General features: G+C 36.7%; 1 protein-coding gene across 1 annotated transcript in view; it reads right to left on the minus strand.

Moving 5' to 3' along the window:
• Nucleotides 1–1,510: 1,510 nt before the first annotated feature.
• The window catches only part of LOC126834765 (protein snail homolog Sna), a 29,828-nt gene continuing 13,755 nt past the window's right edge, over nt 1,511–17,583 (minus strand). The window contains exons 3-5 of the mRNA XM_050566929.1: nt 11,621–11,723; nt 10,590–10,918; nt 1,511–4,079 (exon numbers count right to left, since the gene is read on the minus strand). Of these exons, the coding sequence (XP_050422886.1) occupies nt 3,559–4,079; nt 10,590–10,918; nt 11,621–11,723 (953 nt within the window). The 3' untranslated portion in view covers nt 1,511–3,558. The remainder of the gene's footprint in view (nt 4,080–10,589; nt 10,919–11,620; nt 11,724–17,583) is intronic.

A 17,583-nucleotide genomic window follows, 5' to 3' on the forward strand; every position in this document is an offset into this window, starting at 1 on the left:
AAAAAGTAAAAACGATAAAAATTATGATAACGACAAATCGTTTTGGCGTGTACGTTTTTTTTATTTTTATTTATTCCTTTGTGTAAACTATATAATATGGTACATAAATATCTATTCTTTTTTTTTGGGGGTTTTTTTTTTTAATATTATAAATCTATAAATTTTATATTAAGTTTAAGTCTATACGTTATTATTGCATACGATATAAATTAATTTTCGTTGAACTACTTTTAATAAAAAATACTAAAATACAATTTTTTTTTGTCTTTTCTTTTGATTAATTTGATCATCGTTTTTCTTTATCTGGAAGCTTTTTTTTTTATTGCATTACGTTCCTCGTACATAATAATATAAATATTATATAAAAAACTATTCATCTATCCGTCTATCTAACTATGCATATATTATGATCTATCTATCTAGAATATCCGATATGTTTTCTTTGCCAAAGACACACAACCATTGCGGCGGTGTACGATCCTGCTTGACGATTTAGTTTCGAAGAGAAAGAATAAAACGACCCGAATAGTAATTTGTTGAAAATTACATATTATCGCGTCGGCAGGGATGTTTGTAATATTAAGTTTATTATTATTAATTTTTTTTTTTTATTTTGACTTTGTACCGCTCAAAACAATAACGCTGAGCAGTCGGTCGAATTCCGAATAATTGGAAGAGATTTCCGAGAAAACTTAATTAAACGTCCCTAAGGACAGCGAAGAGGCCGATGTATACACAAAAGGGGTTTGGTGGGAGGGAAGGCAAAGGTCTTGGATTAATATCAAAAGTTTGCCGGCCGAGCCTCGTCGCCCGTTTTCTTCGAATGGCCGTCCCGTTAATTTATTTAGTATTTTTTTTTTTTTTTTTGGGAATAAATTAAAAACATTTAAGTATCCACAGAAATCCGTTTTACGGTCGCCGCCCTGACCTGAAGTGAATATTATTTACACCCAAAGCCAACGACCTCGGTCGTTATAGATGATAATAATATAATATAATGAAAACACAAGACATTATAGGTACGTTTTCTTGGAAAAATCACGCTGTATTAATATTTGGCATCATTATGTAAACCAAAAAAATTCGTGAGATTTTTAAGCTAAATCTATACATGCAATTCAACCGAGTGAATGAGTTTAATAAAATGAGTTAATAAATCGAGTAAACGGGCAAATAAGCGAGTGTATGAGTAACACACAGTTAATTAATGAAACAAATGAGCTGTTAATTTAAGTAAATAGATTGAGTAAATGAGTAAATATACAAGTGAATGAGTAAACAAATCGAGTAGACGAGTAATTAACAGTTGATAAGTTAAAAAATAGAGTAAATGAGTAAACAAAACGAGTAAACAGGTAAATAATTGAGTAAACGAGTAAAAAACAGTGGATAAATTAAATAGTTGGGTTAATAAATCGAATAAATATGCGAAAGAGTAAATAAATCGAGTAAACGAGTAAAAAACACTTGTTAAATTAAGAAATAGAGTGAATGAGTAAAAATCAGTTAATAAATCAATTAAATGAGTTAATAAATCGAGTAAATATGCAAGTGAATGAGTAGATACATCAAGTGAACTAGTGAATAGTCGAGTAAACGAGTAAAAACAGGTAATATATCAAATAGTCGAGTAAATGAACGAATTATCGAGTAAATGAGTAAATAAATCGAGTAGACGAGTAAATAAAGCTAGCAGATTAGTAGATAATCGAGTAACCGAGTAAATAAACATAGCGTGGCGCGAAAAAATCTCACGAATTTCTTAAGTTTTAAAAAACATTTCCGTATTAAAAAAAAAAGTGTCGTTAATTTACTCTTAAACGAAAAAAACTAATGTGTATTTGACTAGAAATTGGACAAAAGGCTGATAGATTAAGTAACCGAAGTTTGTAACCGAAACGTACAGTTTAACGGCAAAGGCCTTTGCCTTCGTTGTGTTCGACGAATTTAGGGGACCGTTTTCTCAGTACAGAGATAATAATAAACGTAATATGCGGTAATCGGGGTGGGGGGGGGCGGTTTCTCCAAAAACAACATAACATTTCGCAGAATCAAACAGTGCAGCAATAAATTCGCAGACAACGATTATTATTATTATCATCATTTAAGAGTTTTTACATAACATAAAAAGTATGATAACACTGTTGCAATAATAATAATAATAATAAATTATAATATTATGTATTAATCGTATTATCTCGAATATCACAGTCTAAATAACGTTTTTACATGGTTTTTGCGACCAAAGTAATTTGTTTTTTTTTGTACGTAACTCTGTTATGACTAGTCGTGTAATGTGCGTTGCACTTAAGTAATTGTAAAAAAAAAAAAAAAACTATATTTAATATATAAGCGTACACAGTACACCCGACTCGGGTGTAATAATAATAATAATTTAACCTATACAAAAGCCGCATTGGCCCGTCGGACCGCGCCGAATTTTGGTATCGTGTCTAAGTCTTATAATTTTTGTTTTTATAATTTTAGCAAGTCTTGTTAAGTTCAAAAAAACCCGTTTACCTACTTACCGCGACGACAGGCTTTTCTCTTCGAACAAAAAACCGTTCGCCGCTGACGGCTATAAAAAAATAACGTCTAAAATGTATTGTATAAAAAAAATCTACACACGTTTTACAGGAAAACGTCACACTACAAAATATAAATACTATAATATAATATATTTAAAAAATGTTTAAAAATAATTCTATCAAAACATTTCTGTGTTATTGCTTTTACACTACTGCCCCTTCAGCGCATAATGATATTATAGCATACCATATGATAGGCGTGGGGATTCTTTGGTAATAAATATTAAAAAATTACCTTAAAAAATACCGCTAAAACCTAATTAAAAATACAAAAAAAGAAAGAAAGAAAGAAATCTTAAAAAACTAATATCTATATACGAGTCTCTCTAAGACTTTGTAATAGTATTACAAATATCATTATTACTATATATTATTATATCAGTTAAATCGTTGATTGGTGTCACAGTTTTCTATATTTGGTTGAAAACAAATTTTTAACGGGGAGGGGAGGCTGTTTTTTGGCAATCCATGGCGCTCGCAGTGAATTATTGAAATCATACTTACACGGGGTTTAGTTTAAACGTTAATTTAGTCATTATATGTATAATCCTATTTACCTACAGGGTGATCCGTTTAACGCGAAACACTGTCAAATTATTATCCTTTTAAAAAATTAATTAAGTGCTCTGGAATATTATACTAAGATAAAGGCGAATGCTAAAATGGTTTTCAAAATGTAAAAGTGTAATTATTTTCTGCAAAAATGAGTGTCTCACGTTAAATGGATCACTCTGTATAATAAAAGGCTACCGGGAAAAAAACGATCTACCGGTTTAAACCGGTTTCACGTGAGTTTTGCAAAGCTTCAACACGAACGCATACGTTAACCGTCCATGGACGAAATATCTACGGCGAAGCGCACGGTTTCGTAATAATAATATATTGCTTATTGCGTTTGGTCGGCTGCAGCGGCCACGGCGGCGAACCGTATGACGGACGTCCGGCCGAGCGGCTGCAGCTGTGCGCACCGTTATTGGTCGATATGCTGATCGTCCCAAGGTTCCTCGACGGTGGCGACGGCGACGGTGGCGGTGGCCACGCCGCCGATCGCACGGCCGGGCGGACAGGCTGGCGCGCACCCGGCTTCCAGGTGCTTGTTGAGGTAAGACTTGAGCGCGAACGACTTGCGGCACCAATGGCACGTAAAGTTCTTGTCGCCCGAGTGGGTCATCATGTGCGCCCGCAGGTTGGACCGGTCGGCGAACGCCTTGCCGCAATGCGAACACTCGTAAGGCTTTTCGCCGGTGTGCGAACGCATGTGGCCCTGCAGCAGCCACGGGCGGCTGAACTTCTTGCCGCAAAAGCCGCACACGTGCGACAGCTTATGCGTGAGCATGTGCATGGCCAGTGCGGGCATACTGACGTACGCCTTGCCGCACGTCGCGCACCGCTTGGCCGAGTGCGAGTCCAGGCTCCGGTGAGTTTGCCTGTGCCTGGACAGGTTGGACGACGTCGCGTAGTGCTTGCCGCAGTCCATGCACATGTACCGGCCTGGAACAAACGTCAATCGAGTTATTAATCACTTGTGTTGCCAATCAGTACATTACCAGATAAGTTATCTAGATCAAATCTACTCATATTGGGTTATTGTATCTTTATCTGTAGCTAGATAATTTTTAAGGAAATTAATTCTTTTTAAAAATATGTCAAATTCAATTTTTCAACTATCTACATAGGTTATATACGTTTGAGAGATTTAGAAAATCCACAAGCACAAGTATTAGATGTTTTGGCATAGAATGGCCCAATAACGAATGGAATTCGAGTGAAGTTAAACTTGAAAAAAACTACAAAAAAATGTTTGGATATTTACAGCTTTGCCAAGTCGTCGGTAATAGCAACTGAGAATCCATTATTTAGGAATCAAACTAGGGAAAGATATGTTAGCCTATCAGGAATGTTCACGCCCACTTGTCATCGTTATAAAACTCTCTTTGGGGGAGAAAGTTACCTAGCCAGGACAAGTTTGCAGCGAGTATAAAATAAGATAGAAAATAAATTTATTAAAGCAAAAAGTCCGACGCTAGTTTCTTTGGAATGTGTTTGGAGTTTTCAAGTTATCTGCAGAGTTAGTCCAGGGGAGAGAATTACAAAATATTATGCTTTACTTTGGGCAGTCTGAATATTGCCAAACCGCGCGGGATAATACTAATTTTACCATTGGCGTGGACTACTAAGCTTTAAATTTTTCGGTTCTTACTGAATTATTACATATTATGACATGCAATAATTTGCCTATAAACGGTTGTTATACACACTAGTTGAAGGCCGCCATGTTGTGAACAGTTATTGTTTTTTCCATGATTTACCGTGGAAGAGTAACGTAGCATTTTTTCTTTCCATGAAACTGTATACAACATGGCTGCATATTAGGTTGGCGGCTCATACATATTTATGCGCGTGCAGTGTATAATAATATACGTGATGTCAGACACACTGCATATGCATAATATATGTAAGCCGTTCACAGACGATATAATACGTTTTATACATTCAGGATGTATACAAAAAAAAAACGAGTCCGGCGGGTAGTTTTAGAGTATTAAGTATGGATAAATCAAATTTTGATGGGTCTCGCACGGATTTATGGTCAACCGGTGACGTTTAAAACTGTCGTCAACTGTGTGTGGAAAATTCAAAAAACAGACTTGGTGGAAAAACAATTGCGTAGCCGAGCGATTTGCAAAGTATATAAGAGGGACGAAAACCGTTTAAAAAAGAAAACTAATGTAGTGGAAACGGTAATATTAAGAGTGGAAATAAAAACGGAAACTATTTATGTATTATTTGCGGGCAGGGTGGGACGGGCGGAAACGGTTAATGGATTCAAAGGACGAGACAGTCAAAAAGCGGATGAGAAAATTTGATTAAAAAAAAAATAAAACCGGGAAGGCGACAAGATGTGATGTATATTATTCTTTTTTTTTGCTCAATCCAAATTATTATTTAACGGGTACGACCAACACGTGGTAGTCCATAACTGAGTTATAATAAAATACAATATTAAACAACTTAAAAGAGTGTGTATTATGACTGATAGAAATTGTAAAAGTGAATTTAAATAGCACACAGCTGAGACCAGATTAAATAAACAAAAGCCTAAATCAAATTTTGCTAAACCTGTTTTAGATACTGGTCATATAATATCACCACTTGGATATAGAGAATGATTTATGTACAATAATTATTTTCCCTACTCGGTCGACATTATTTGACATAATAATAATTATAACGGCGGAAAAAATACAAAAAAGGGGTGAAGTGTGCATATAAAAATACTTGAAAGGTTAAATTAAAAAAATAATTGTATTGAACGTTTTAATAAACGTTGTCCCTCCGACCGTTTTGTTGTGGACACGTGTTGGAATAGTACATTATTATGCGAAACGCGATTCGTTTTACAAGTGTAAAAAACGTCGAAAAGCGACTTAAACAATAAAAATTATTCAAAAAAAAGAAAAAAGAGAGAAATATCGAAAGGGTTTAGAAGCGGTCCGGTGCTCGTCGACCCGTACCTATTGTTTGAACGTTGCCCTCGAATACTGTTCGAGCTGGTGCCGACGGGGAATACTATAAAGGTCACTTTATTGCAGTCGTTATTTTTCTTTGGCTTTTTATGTATTTTTTTCGCGTTACAATTGTAAAAAAAAAGGCTAAAAAACATTTATCGACGACAATGAAACGCGACAGAGCTCTTCAAAAATTGGCGTCACGTACAGAGCTGCATTATCGCCTCCAGGTTTACTTTCGAGTCCCCCGAGGAGATCAAGGCAGAGAAAAAAGCAAAAAAAAAAATGGATCTTGGAGGTAGCAGAGAGGTACAAAATCAATACTGAAGATATCCATAAACGAGTCTGACGTGGAATAATTCCAAAGATATTGTAATTATTTCAAAGAGACTGCAAATGAGATAACAAAAGTCTAGTATGTTGTAGAGAAATAACACAAGGCCGACGATGAACTTAAGAGGGGAAAACAATTATAGAACAGAATTCAGATATTTGGCAAGCTCAAATGAAAGATGTGAAAAAAAAATGAATAGAGTCTATTTTCAGACCCGGAGGACAATTGGACTAATCTTGAATAAGAGAAGACAGCAAATACAGAGAAATGTCACATAAATAATAGAAGATCAGCAATGCAATTTATATCATAAGAAATGAAGAGGAAGGCATAGAACATTTTTTAAACACCAATATTCATTGGAAAGGAAATTGCAGAAGTAAATAAAGTGAATATTTTAATAACATCAAGTTTAGCTTAACAGGTGATAATTTTCGAAATCCTTGCAAAAACATGTAGTTACATGCGAGTATTACATTTCTATCATTATATTATATAATATTTGGGAAACGATTGCTTACAAGCTGTAGGGTGTAAGTACAAAATACTGAATTCAATAAGTTATTTATTTGGGAAAACCGAAGGAATTTTGACAAGGAAAGAGATTCTGAGCCATAATTATTCTTAAATGAATCACCCGGTTGAAGACAGACTATGGTCGATAAGGTTCGCGGTACAAGTGTATTTTTGTCGGTAGGTCACGCCCAATTTATATATATATACATATATGGCTGAATGTGCTTTTGACAAAGCTCGACACGATCCCTCGCACTTAACGGCGGAGTCGTTTGTGTGAAAAGCAAAAAAATAATAGTGCACGAGGGTCATCACTCGACGGCGGCTACGAGATAAGATTAAGATGATTCAGAGCGTTCATTATTTAATGAGCTTAACGCCCGCCACTCGTGGCAAAATCGTGACAGGTCTAAACGAAAATTCTTAAGCCTCGCGCCCAAAGACAATGCGGTTGAAACAATTTTTTTTTCCATCCGAGTTATCGTTCAGTTCAAAAGACAATAGGGCCGAAATTATTTTCGTAACCGCGGCGGGCGAGTACTATTAAATTAAAGTCCATAGTAATAATAATAATATTATACACCACTGCGGCCTGGCTTGCGACTGTGAGTTAGATTGATGGAAAACAATCATGGCAGTTTATGCAATATCACTACATCCATGCCAGAGGTCAACATTTGAAAGTGGTAAAAATAATTTCAATTAATGTTTCGATGCATATCAATGTGCATTTTTAGGATCTGGTGGATGCGATTGGGGTTGAAAACCGAACAATACGTTATAGCTCCTTGTTTAGATCTACCTTCTGTCTTACTTCCAGACCTTAAGCCCTGAAGACAACACCTAAAAAAAAAGAAATAATGTCCACCCTTTTGGGGGAAAGAGTTGCTGATATATCTTTCAACGTTTCTCGACAATAGTTCATCTAAAGAATACCACTAAAAAGTTACTGCGCACCTTAATTGTAAGTTACAAATGTTCTGGGCGTGTTTCTCAATGTTTAAAGAGAAGGGGTGAAATTTTCGAATTTTCGAGTAATCGGTTTAGACACAAAACAAGTGACATGAATGAATAACACATGATTATAAAAACAACAGCTCCACAACAACGCTGTAAAGGCTGGCCTCAGTACAATAATAGTGGAAATCCGTCTCGTCTAGTCTTGTTTATGTATTTTGCTAAAGTGTATTATATTAAATGGCAGTAGTGCCGACAAGCGACTGGAGCTAACCGTGTGAACGTCACTTGGCAGAACGTTCGCAGTGATAAATTATTGTCAATAACAGTGTGTAATATTACAACGGCGCCAAAACGTTTTGTAACACTTGAGAGGCCATAAAATAATATGTATACATATGTGTTAAAAAAAAAAAGTTAAATAACGACTCGGCAGTTTAGAAAGCATTTAGGGGTGCATAATATTTCAAACGTAGTATTTGCCCGATTGATGTGGCAATCGAGGCAACTCGGGGCAAACGTCTCGGCAGACTCGGATGTCTCCGGCGTTTTCTTACAGCAGCAATGGATGAGGTGCATGTGTATGCCCGCGAAAATGGCGTCATTCTAACGGGATCGTTTGAATACCATTTACAATAATGGTAATGATTAGAAAAGGAGACAAATGACTAGGAAACGTCTCGCCGGAGCAGAGCACACACCCGTTACTAGTGTGACAAACTTCCATAAATCTTCACAAAACCGCCAGTGCGCCTCTAAACGTTTGACGCGGTAGGGCAATTACAGTAGAGAACAAACAAAAACGTTGGCTTTACATCCGTTTTGCACTCGACAAAAAGATCATAACTCCAACAGTCGTGTTGCCAAACTAGTGTGTTTGATCATTGTAAAGGTAAATGCGCATTAAAATCATGTACACTAAACTCGAGAAGACAATGTCCGCTGAACCCATTTATTCGTGTACTAAGATCAGAATTTGTATCTAAAATGTACTTGTTAAGGTCTAAAATGTAAATAGCTCACCCTTTGCCCTTCGTAGTAAATATTTTTCAACTTAAGGCTATAACTTTTTGGCGGAATGATATAATTTCAAAAACAAATGTCTGGGCTCGACGAAAAGTGACATTTCATACGACCTCCGTGGTGGTTAAACTGTGAACGCCAGACTGAAAGGGTTTAATTAATCCCGTTTGCCCCGGTGGTAACGTCATTTTCCGGATGACCCTAAGCGTCACGGGACCGTCTTATGATAGCGCACATTATTATCATTATTATTTTACCCGTTCACAAACCGCGGCTAATTGCAGTGACCCTAAAAGCCAACTAACTATGTACACTACCGCAGACCTTTATGCTGCGTCCGCACGTTCTCGAATTACCAAATTGCCTAGTTCTCTGACCGGTCAACTGCACTTCTATACTGTCTATTACACAACGCACGCCTTGTCGCTCTGTTGTCATTGCAGACGGACAAAATTATATACCTCGACAGACAGAGAGAGAGAGAGAGAGACTGAGAGTTGCTGTGATTTAATCGAGACCAGTGTGTAAGTTGCAGAATGAAGGTGCTAGGACGTTTGGATTGATTAAACTTTACAGACAAAACGGCATTGTGATAAATTGAGTAGTAAGGAATTTTTAATTTAAAAATGAATTATGAAATACCAGATGTCGGAATTTACTCGCACGTGTTATGCGTCAACCTCTTGACTCGTGTCTCGTGTGGTGGTGGTGTCACAGTGCAAGCTGAATTTAACTGATTTATTAATAAAGCGTACAATAATAATATGCGTTCAAGCTCTCTGTTTTGTCATGTAGTCTATGCTAATAGCACCTTACAAGTGCGTGCCAACGAGATGAAACTACAATGATTTAAGATCAAGCGAACAATTGAGAAAAGGAAATCACAAAATCCGATTGTTGAAAACATCACTAGCAAAGAGATAAGTAGCCGTGTAAGAAAATCAACCGGGTCACCAAGAACAATCAAACATTTAATTTCGAATACCATCCTTCCTTGATTTACTTTGTAAAATGTAATTAAATTCCTCGTTATCTCCATTAAAGACGATCATTCGGAACAGTAAATCGACATGACAATAATGGAATTTGGTTCATTGTAATAGTTAAACTAAACATTCTTCTCCTTCGCCTTATCCCATACAAGCAGATTGTCCTAATTCTGTCTTTCTACCATCTTCCCCCCCAACTTTCATGTTACTATTTATAACATTCTTCTACATAATAGAGATAAGAGACAGATTATAAGAGGTGAGCGATAAAATGGAGGAAGCAAAAGAAATTATGGAAAAGATGTAGAAATTATTAAAAAGATAATAAGCTGATAAGAGACTGTTGATAAAATAATCGATTGATAACACAATATTAATAAGACAATCAGCCGATATTAGAGTATTGAGAAGGCAATAATGAATGATAACTGATAAGTGAGGGAATGAGAAGAGAATATAGGGGAGATGAACAGATTGATTAGAGCTGATAAGAGATTATTGAAGTAAATTAATATAATCAATGAACATGAAGGTATTTATAGGTCACCATAACACATATTATGATCCAATATTTTTCCTTCAAGAGAAAAATCTTATAATTTTTTTAAGTGTACGTTTTTGATACTGTTTGGCTAACTTATGTCAATCTTAAGTAAAGTGATAGATTAAGTACCTTTGTTGGAGTTATGACTTTCGGTTGTTTCTGGTCCCACGGTTGGCTTCTCGTCTTCGGCGTTCAAGTCTTTGGACAGCAACGGGTCGTATGCTTCCCTTTTGATGACGTAGTCGACCACGCTGTAAACGGTACCATCGATGGTGATCGGCGTGTTCTCAGCGTCAGAAGAGTACTCAGACGCAGGAGGTGTCAAGGGCACAGACACTGCGGATACGTAGATGAATTGCGGAGACGGAGGAGCTCCATCAACCACACCGGCCGGTGTCTCAGGGGGCGTGGGAGCCGCTAAGGTGACCGTGCTAGGTGGTGGCAAAGGCGGGAGTGACCTGCACAGAAATCCACGTCATGCACATAACATTCATATAGCCAAGGATCGTTGCCAATGTTAATGACATTGCAGGTTAATGATGGGTTAGAAGGGATCTAAAATATTTTCCTACGACGTTGCGAAGCCTATGAAACGTTATTTCAACATGTGAGAGGGAGAGTGTATCGTGACATTAAAATGAAGTGAAAACGGTGAAAGGTCAACAGCTATATGCTAAAATCCTGGCCAAATATTGATTCATTTGGCCAGCGTTGGGGGGTTTACATTCAACGATGACAATCACGTTCCGAAGACAACACAAATTCAAAGAAAAAAACGCACACACAAAACTATGTAACATGTTTGAAATAAGTTTTCGTCCTAGTCGTTGGATTTGAAAAAGTACAAAGTGATTATGATGTTTCGGCTGACGTGGCTTTAGCTTTTAAACCACAAAAGTTTGACAATTTAGTCGACGTTGTAGCAGAAGAAAAAAAAGTTGTTTTCGGTATATCCCATAAGGCTACGCCTTAAAATAATAAAGTAGAAACGAATGTTAGACTGTTAAGCTAACAAATACATTGCACGGTTATGCTTTCGCTTTGTGTTTAATATTCATTGGCATATTATTTCAAAACTAACAATGATAAATACAATGTTTGACGGCGTGACAAGCTATTGTAACAGTCTGACATGCGGTAATTAATTCCACATGAAATACCTGGAAAGTTCTAGCAAATCGTGAGCCGCTTCCGTTTCTTCCTTGCTCCTCTCTTTGAACAACATCTGCTTTTGGTCTAGTTCGTAGCAATACTTCAAATAATCTGCAAAAAAAAAAAAAATCAACTCGACATTAGCGCTTTACACGTATTCCTGTTGAATGTTAATAATAATAATAATATTGTTATTATCGTTGTGGGGCTGCGTTGAGCGGTTTAAGGTGCATCGCCGAGGCCTTATACCCTCGTTAGTCCGACCTTGGTTGGGGTGATTTTACAAGCGTTTGAAGGGCTGCCCGCGAAATAATAAAGTGCCGGCGGGGGAGAGTTTTACAAGGGTGTGTCAGGGTTGAGGGAGGAGAAGAAAAGAAACCCTTCGACTGCTATAAAACCAGGAGGGAGCAGACGTGACGAATTCGCGTGTTGATTCAGTGCGGCAACCTGTGGAGAGAACGCGTACCGTCACTCCTCTGTTGTTGTATACTTACTCGGTAAAAAAAAATACATACATGTATATTATGTATTATATGTATACTTAAATGTTACTAAGCGCACGCCATGCTCGCATTCGGCCACGGCGGAACATTATGGTTATTTTGGTAATGGTAATAATAAAAGTAAAGCCGGCTACGACCGAGGCCGAGAGAGCTCGGTCGGCGAAGGGTTTGTCGACGGTCGTTTGAAACGAGCAAAGGCCGGTTAAGATAACTTTTGCACAACTACAAGTACGACATTAGACACGAGGGCTGTGCCATTAGTAGTTCCACCGCCGTGTGTTGTCTGCCGGCACCTGTTAACCTGGTTAATGACATTTCCATGCGAGTCGTACAGCTATTGTGCTCTCGGTGTTTCCAAAATGATTTAGAAACAAACTACCGCGGACAAAACGGCAATCGGAAAACTCGACCCGGTACGCATTACTCAAACAGCGAGACAACGTTTTCAATTGCCTCTGAGCTCCCGGAAAATTGCTCGTATATTGATTGTGTGCAAGTGTTAGGTTTGCAGCCGTTTTGAGGGCGAGCTGGGCACTATAATTGTTTTCATTTCCTACAAACAATAAAAATTTCCCACAAATTACGGCTGGAGTGCTATTTTCGCGAATAACATAAATAAAATATGTATAATTAAAAATGGCAACACTGTGTCGTTAAACAATGGCCACGGGAAAGCGTGCTAAGATGTTATTTATAGTCGTTAATGAGAATCCCTATATATTGTGAGTGTATGTGAACACAAGCCAGATGAATTTTTCTTATTATTTACACGGCTGTACAGGTGGTGCAGTTTTACTTTGTGCGGACAAATTGTACACGTTGAATTTGAAAAGAGAATAATATATGATTTTTTTTTTCTGCGGCATTAAGACTGCGACTGCGACGACAATGCCCGGTAGTTATATATGTTTTTTTTTTCATCATAGGTACAGGGTTTTCGTTTTAACGCGACCCGAAATCGTATTTAACCGTTCGTTCTACCGAAAACGGTTCGACAAATAAAATAAATAAATAAGAAATTGCTCGGTTCGACAAGCGGGCTCGTTACGCAGCCACACAAAAGTGGTCTTGATTGAGTGTCGCCCGACTTAAACGAACCGTGTTAAAAGCTTATCCGGGAAATGGAACAAGGTGAGCAGAATATGCTGTGGGTATTTGTTAAAAAAAAAAAACACCCAGACTGTACAATATGCGAAAAATACCCGAGAGCTCGTTTGGATTCGACGCCATTTCCTGTTTACACTGGTGCGGTCGATGCCGGCGTGCATTATTCACACACCGAACGACGACTGTTGTTGCTGTTGCTGTTTGCCAATGATTCGAGAGAAAAAAAAGGTACGAGTTTGCTCATTATTTGACGGCGAAAACGTTCCAGATTGTTTCCAGTTAATATTTTTCACACCGTGTGTTTGCATTGAGAAATTCACAGCCTGACGATTTCCAAAATTAGGTATATCCGTGTGTTTCCAACCGCGCACAACGGTCGTATGTATTATGTGTAAACATAATATGAAAAAAAAAATGTATACATCTATCAAAAAGCTTATGTGCAAATACCGACGAACGAACGAACGAATGAATGGGGGAGGAAAAAATGTAAAATAAACGGTACTGCACAAAAGCTTTGAGCTAACGAAGAACTCGACTTTATTGCGCACTATGAGTGTTTACCCGGAGGCTTATTTGGCCGTATTACTACCCTAAGTAGAACTAGGAATTTTCTTCGCCGTTTGGCCGTGATAAGACCCGTACATCAACCGGCAGTAGAATCTAAGCAGAGGTATTTTTATATGTAGCAGCAATCGAAAAGCGTCTGGAACGGGAAAAAAACGGATAGAGCCAAACACAAAAGCCAATATAAACCTACAGTCATTATATTGCTGCTGCTGCTGACTGATCTCGGCTGTGAGCAAAGAATCGGTTTACACACACATTTACAGTTGCATACAAACAATATATACGGATGTGTATAACGGCCAAACGCCACTACTGGCCGGTAACCAATAAAAAGACCGTCCACTCGGACTTCCGACCTCTTCGGCGTGTTAATGGGTTATTTCGTTTACGGTCGTTTCATTTTCCTTTTTATATTGTTTGTAATTCCTTCTTAGTCTTGGTTTGCTTTTCCTCCACCGGTATAGTTTTATACTTTCCCAGCACGGCCGTAAAACAATACCGTCAACTGAGATGATGGCCACGGTTATAGAAAACCATAATACTTTATACGCGATTGGACTTAACAGTGATGGGCAATCCGAGCTTTATATAACCGCGTGCGTGTGTGTGTCTGTACTGTATGCACATTGTTTGAAACAGATAATCGGTTTAAATCCGATCGAAGTAATAAAACGGCAAGTAAAAAAATGCTACCCTACTCTTCCATGACAAATATTAAAAATGTTAGGTTAGGTGCAAGCACGGGTGTTTACAAAACAATCTTGTTTTTCAATAACATTTTCCTGTTTACTAGCTAAGTGTTTTTGTTATAAAGATAAACGACATATTTAGTATATTGCGACATACTTCCCCTGGTGTATAAAATATTAATTATTATTTCAACAACGGTTATATATTTGACGAGTCGTGGAAAAAACAATAATCGTTCACAACATCCGACTGGATAACAATAACCCCAATAATGATAATAACGATTATTTGAACGTTTTCAAAGAACTCTGTAACACTTTACCGACTTACACAAACTTGACCTTTTTTTTATTTCGTTTTGCATACTTCCGTTTGTAAATACTATGAACCGTGTAACATTTAAAGTTCGCGTTCTGTAGTTTTTGTTTTGCCGATTATAATAATATCCGTAGGTAGTGTATTACAGGCGTGATTACACGGACATAATAAAACGGTTTAATTTAAATCCAAGTGGACTATACAAGAGCACTTTTTGTGTGTGCACAACAATACACAAAAACAACTCTGACGATGTTACAGTGTTTCACGCGAATAAAAGGTTCTTTCTCGCGTGAAATGTGTATACTCAACGAAATTGTGTTTGGTGCACATCTTCCATTAGCTGTGTGTGTTTATACGAATTTATAATTAAAATTCACATAACACATTCCATTAGAGTGGATTAATTTGTATTGTTTAACAGCAAACGAGACGGGTATACGGGATGTCTCCAGTGATGTGCATAACAAAACAAGCTGGCAAATTCGTAGGCCCGACCATGTCCAAACCAACGTCGTCGATTGATTTAAGATAGTATATTTTCGAAAATAATTTTCCAACTCGGCGAACAAGATTTCGTGACGACGTTGCCAGATAATATCATATTTGCATGTCTGTTTCGGATATAGCACAACCGACACGCTGCCTAGCTTTAGGCGTTATCACTCAACCGGATAATGTCGAGGGAAGTGATTCCCGGATGTTCTGACGGGGGTGGAAAAAATGTCCATATAAAATATTATAATAGAACGACGACAGGAAAAGTCCATCCCGTTTGACGACAATACCGGAGGAGGGAATCAAACATATATAAATATATATATATATTGAGTGTAAAATAAGATTTAGATATTTAAAAAGAAATGTATGTGTCGCCATGAAAAATTTCCTGGATAAATCCTCTATAGATCTGTCATATTTTATGTAAACTTACTGGAACGCTAAATAATACTTATTACATTCAATGTGAAATACTGTTGCTGCCTTACTTATAAACATTATATTAGACATTATGTTTCAAGCGATACGCATAACTCTTGCAACCCAAAACAATTCAAATTTAAACCGCTTTTAGTTACAAAAGAGTACTTAATAGTATTATTTTAAGTGTCTGCTTTTCTAAGGCTACTTCAAAATGGCCTGCTAAAGTTAAATTTCAAAACTTTAGCACTAATCGCTTTTCGTCATCGGTTTAATTCTAAGACAATATATTTCGCGGTATTTGAAAACTTATGTATAATTAAACTACTTAATACGCCTGTAAAATAAGTACAGAATTGTTTTTAATCAATATTATTTGATAAGTATGATCCAAGTGTGGTAATCATCAGCTAAAAATGATATCTCATAACATAAATAAAGACGTTACTTTAGTGAGCATAATTTAAATAGGTTGAAAGTTTGTACATTTCGTTTTCCTTTGGCCGGATCCCATTCAAGTACCTATAATAATGTATATATTTTTTTTAATTATCTTATACAATTCCAACTAATAACAGCCGTAAAGTAAAATAATTTGAATTTATATTTGGAAGTTTTTGTTGCCACGATAAAAACCATTGAGATATTGAGGCAAGACAAAATTGAAGTTCACTTCGAAATATTTGTTGAACTCTGCAAAACGTTCATAATAGCCGTCAGCAAATAATATTAATAACAAGCCATACCGAGAGTACTATTATAAAAGAAGAGTTTGAAGAATATCAAATTGTTAGGGACTGTTATTATTTTTATATGGTACATATTTTCTCGTTACTTATTGAAATTTACTTTCCGAGCACTTATTAAAATTAAAATATTCTCATCTGCCTGCATTCGAAGTTATGGAAATGAAATAATTCTCGATGCTCTTATTTATTCAAACTATTCGATTTATTGAACCGCATGAAACTAATAAATATTGTTCTTCAGTAGTTCATACGAGTAGCTTGTGTATATAATATTATAATATATTAATGTTCAAAAAGTAAAGGGAGCACATACGGATTGTTGAACAGAAACAAGATCAATGAACGTACCTCCTAGTGCAGATAATGTAGTACTTGGGTTTTTCACTCACTAGATACACTAGATACTTCTCTCTAGTTTTTTTCTTTATATATAATCTGCCACGTTGTCCTTAACATCCACTCAAACTGTTTTTCTACATCTTTGACGGGCACACACGAGAGGCGCAGACAATGCGGTTATCCGAATAATGCAAATTCAGACAATATCCAATACGGATGTTCTGATATTATGATAAATAATTAATAGCGATAATTTAGTTTCACGTACATTTCTGGTACCTCTTTTCCATATTACAAGGCATATTATAGTATATATTACCAACCACTCAACAATGAAGCCGTGTTTTGCTTTTCTTTTGTATGGTCCTACTGGTTTTAGTCCTTCTGTTTGCTTTACTATCACATTCAAGCTACTTTATGTTGGCTCATCTTTTGGTTTCGATGCAATAGCCGAGAAGGTATTGATTTTATAATGAATAATTATGAGTTTTTTTTTCGTATCTGTACTTATATTATTACTCTTTGGTTTAGGCTGAACGTACACTAGAGTAGACGATGTACAAATTTCGCCGTGGATAACCTGAGCCAAAGGATTATTGTGTTCTAGAATGGCGTGCAGAGTGTAAAATAATATTATAACGATAACGCAAATAATAAAGGCGACTACGACGACGATGATGACGACGATAAAAATAACAATAACAATACAATAATTACACAATAATAATATAATAATATGCAATCGCAAAGTCTGGGATTTCGTTGGAAACGGGT

Source organism: Adelges cooleyi, unplaced genomic scaffold (assembly GCF_023614345.1).
Source record: "Adelges cooleyi isolate 19-005CV unplaced genomic scaffold, UGA_ACOO_1.1 ACOO_flye_CR_arks_rails_tigmint_CR_PRNA_21, whole genome shotgun sequence".
Taxonomy (NCBI): Eukaryota; Metazoa; Arthropoda; class Insecta; order Hemiptera; family Adelgidae; genus Adelges; species Adelges cooleyi.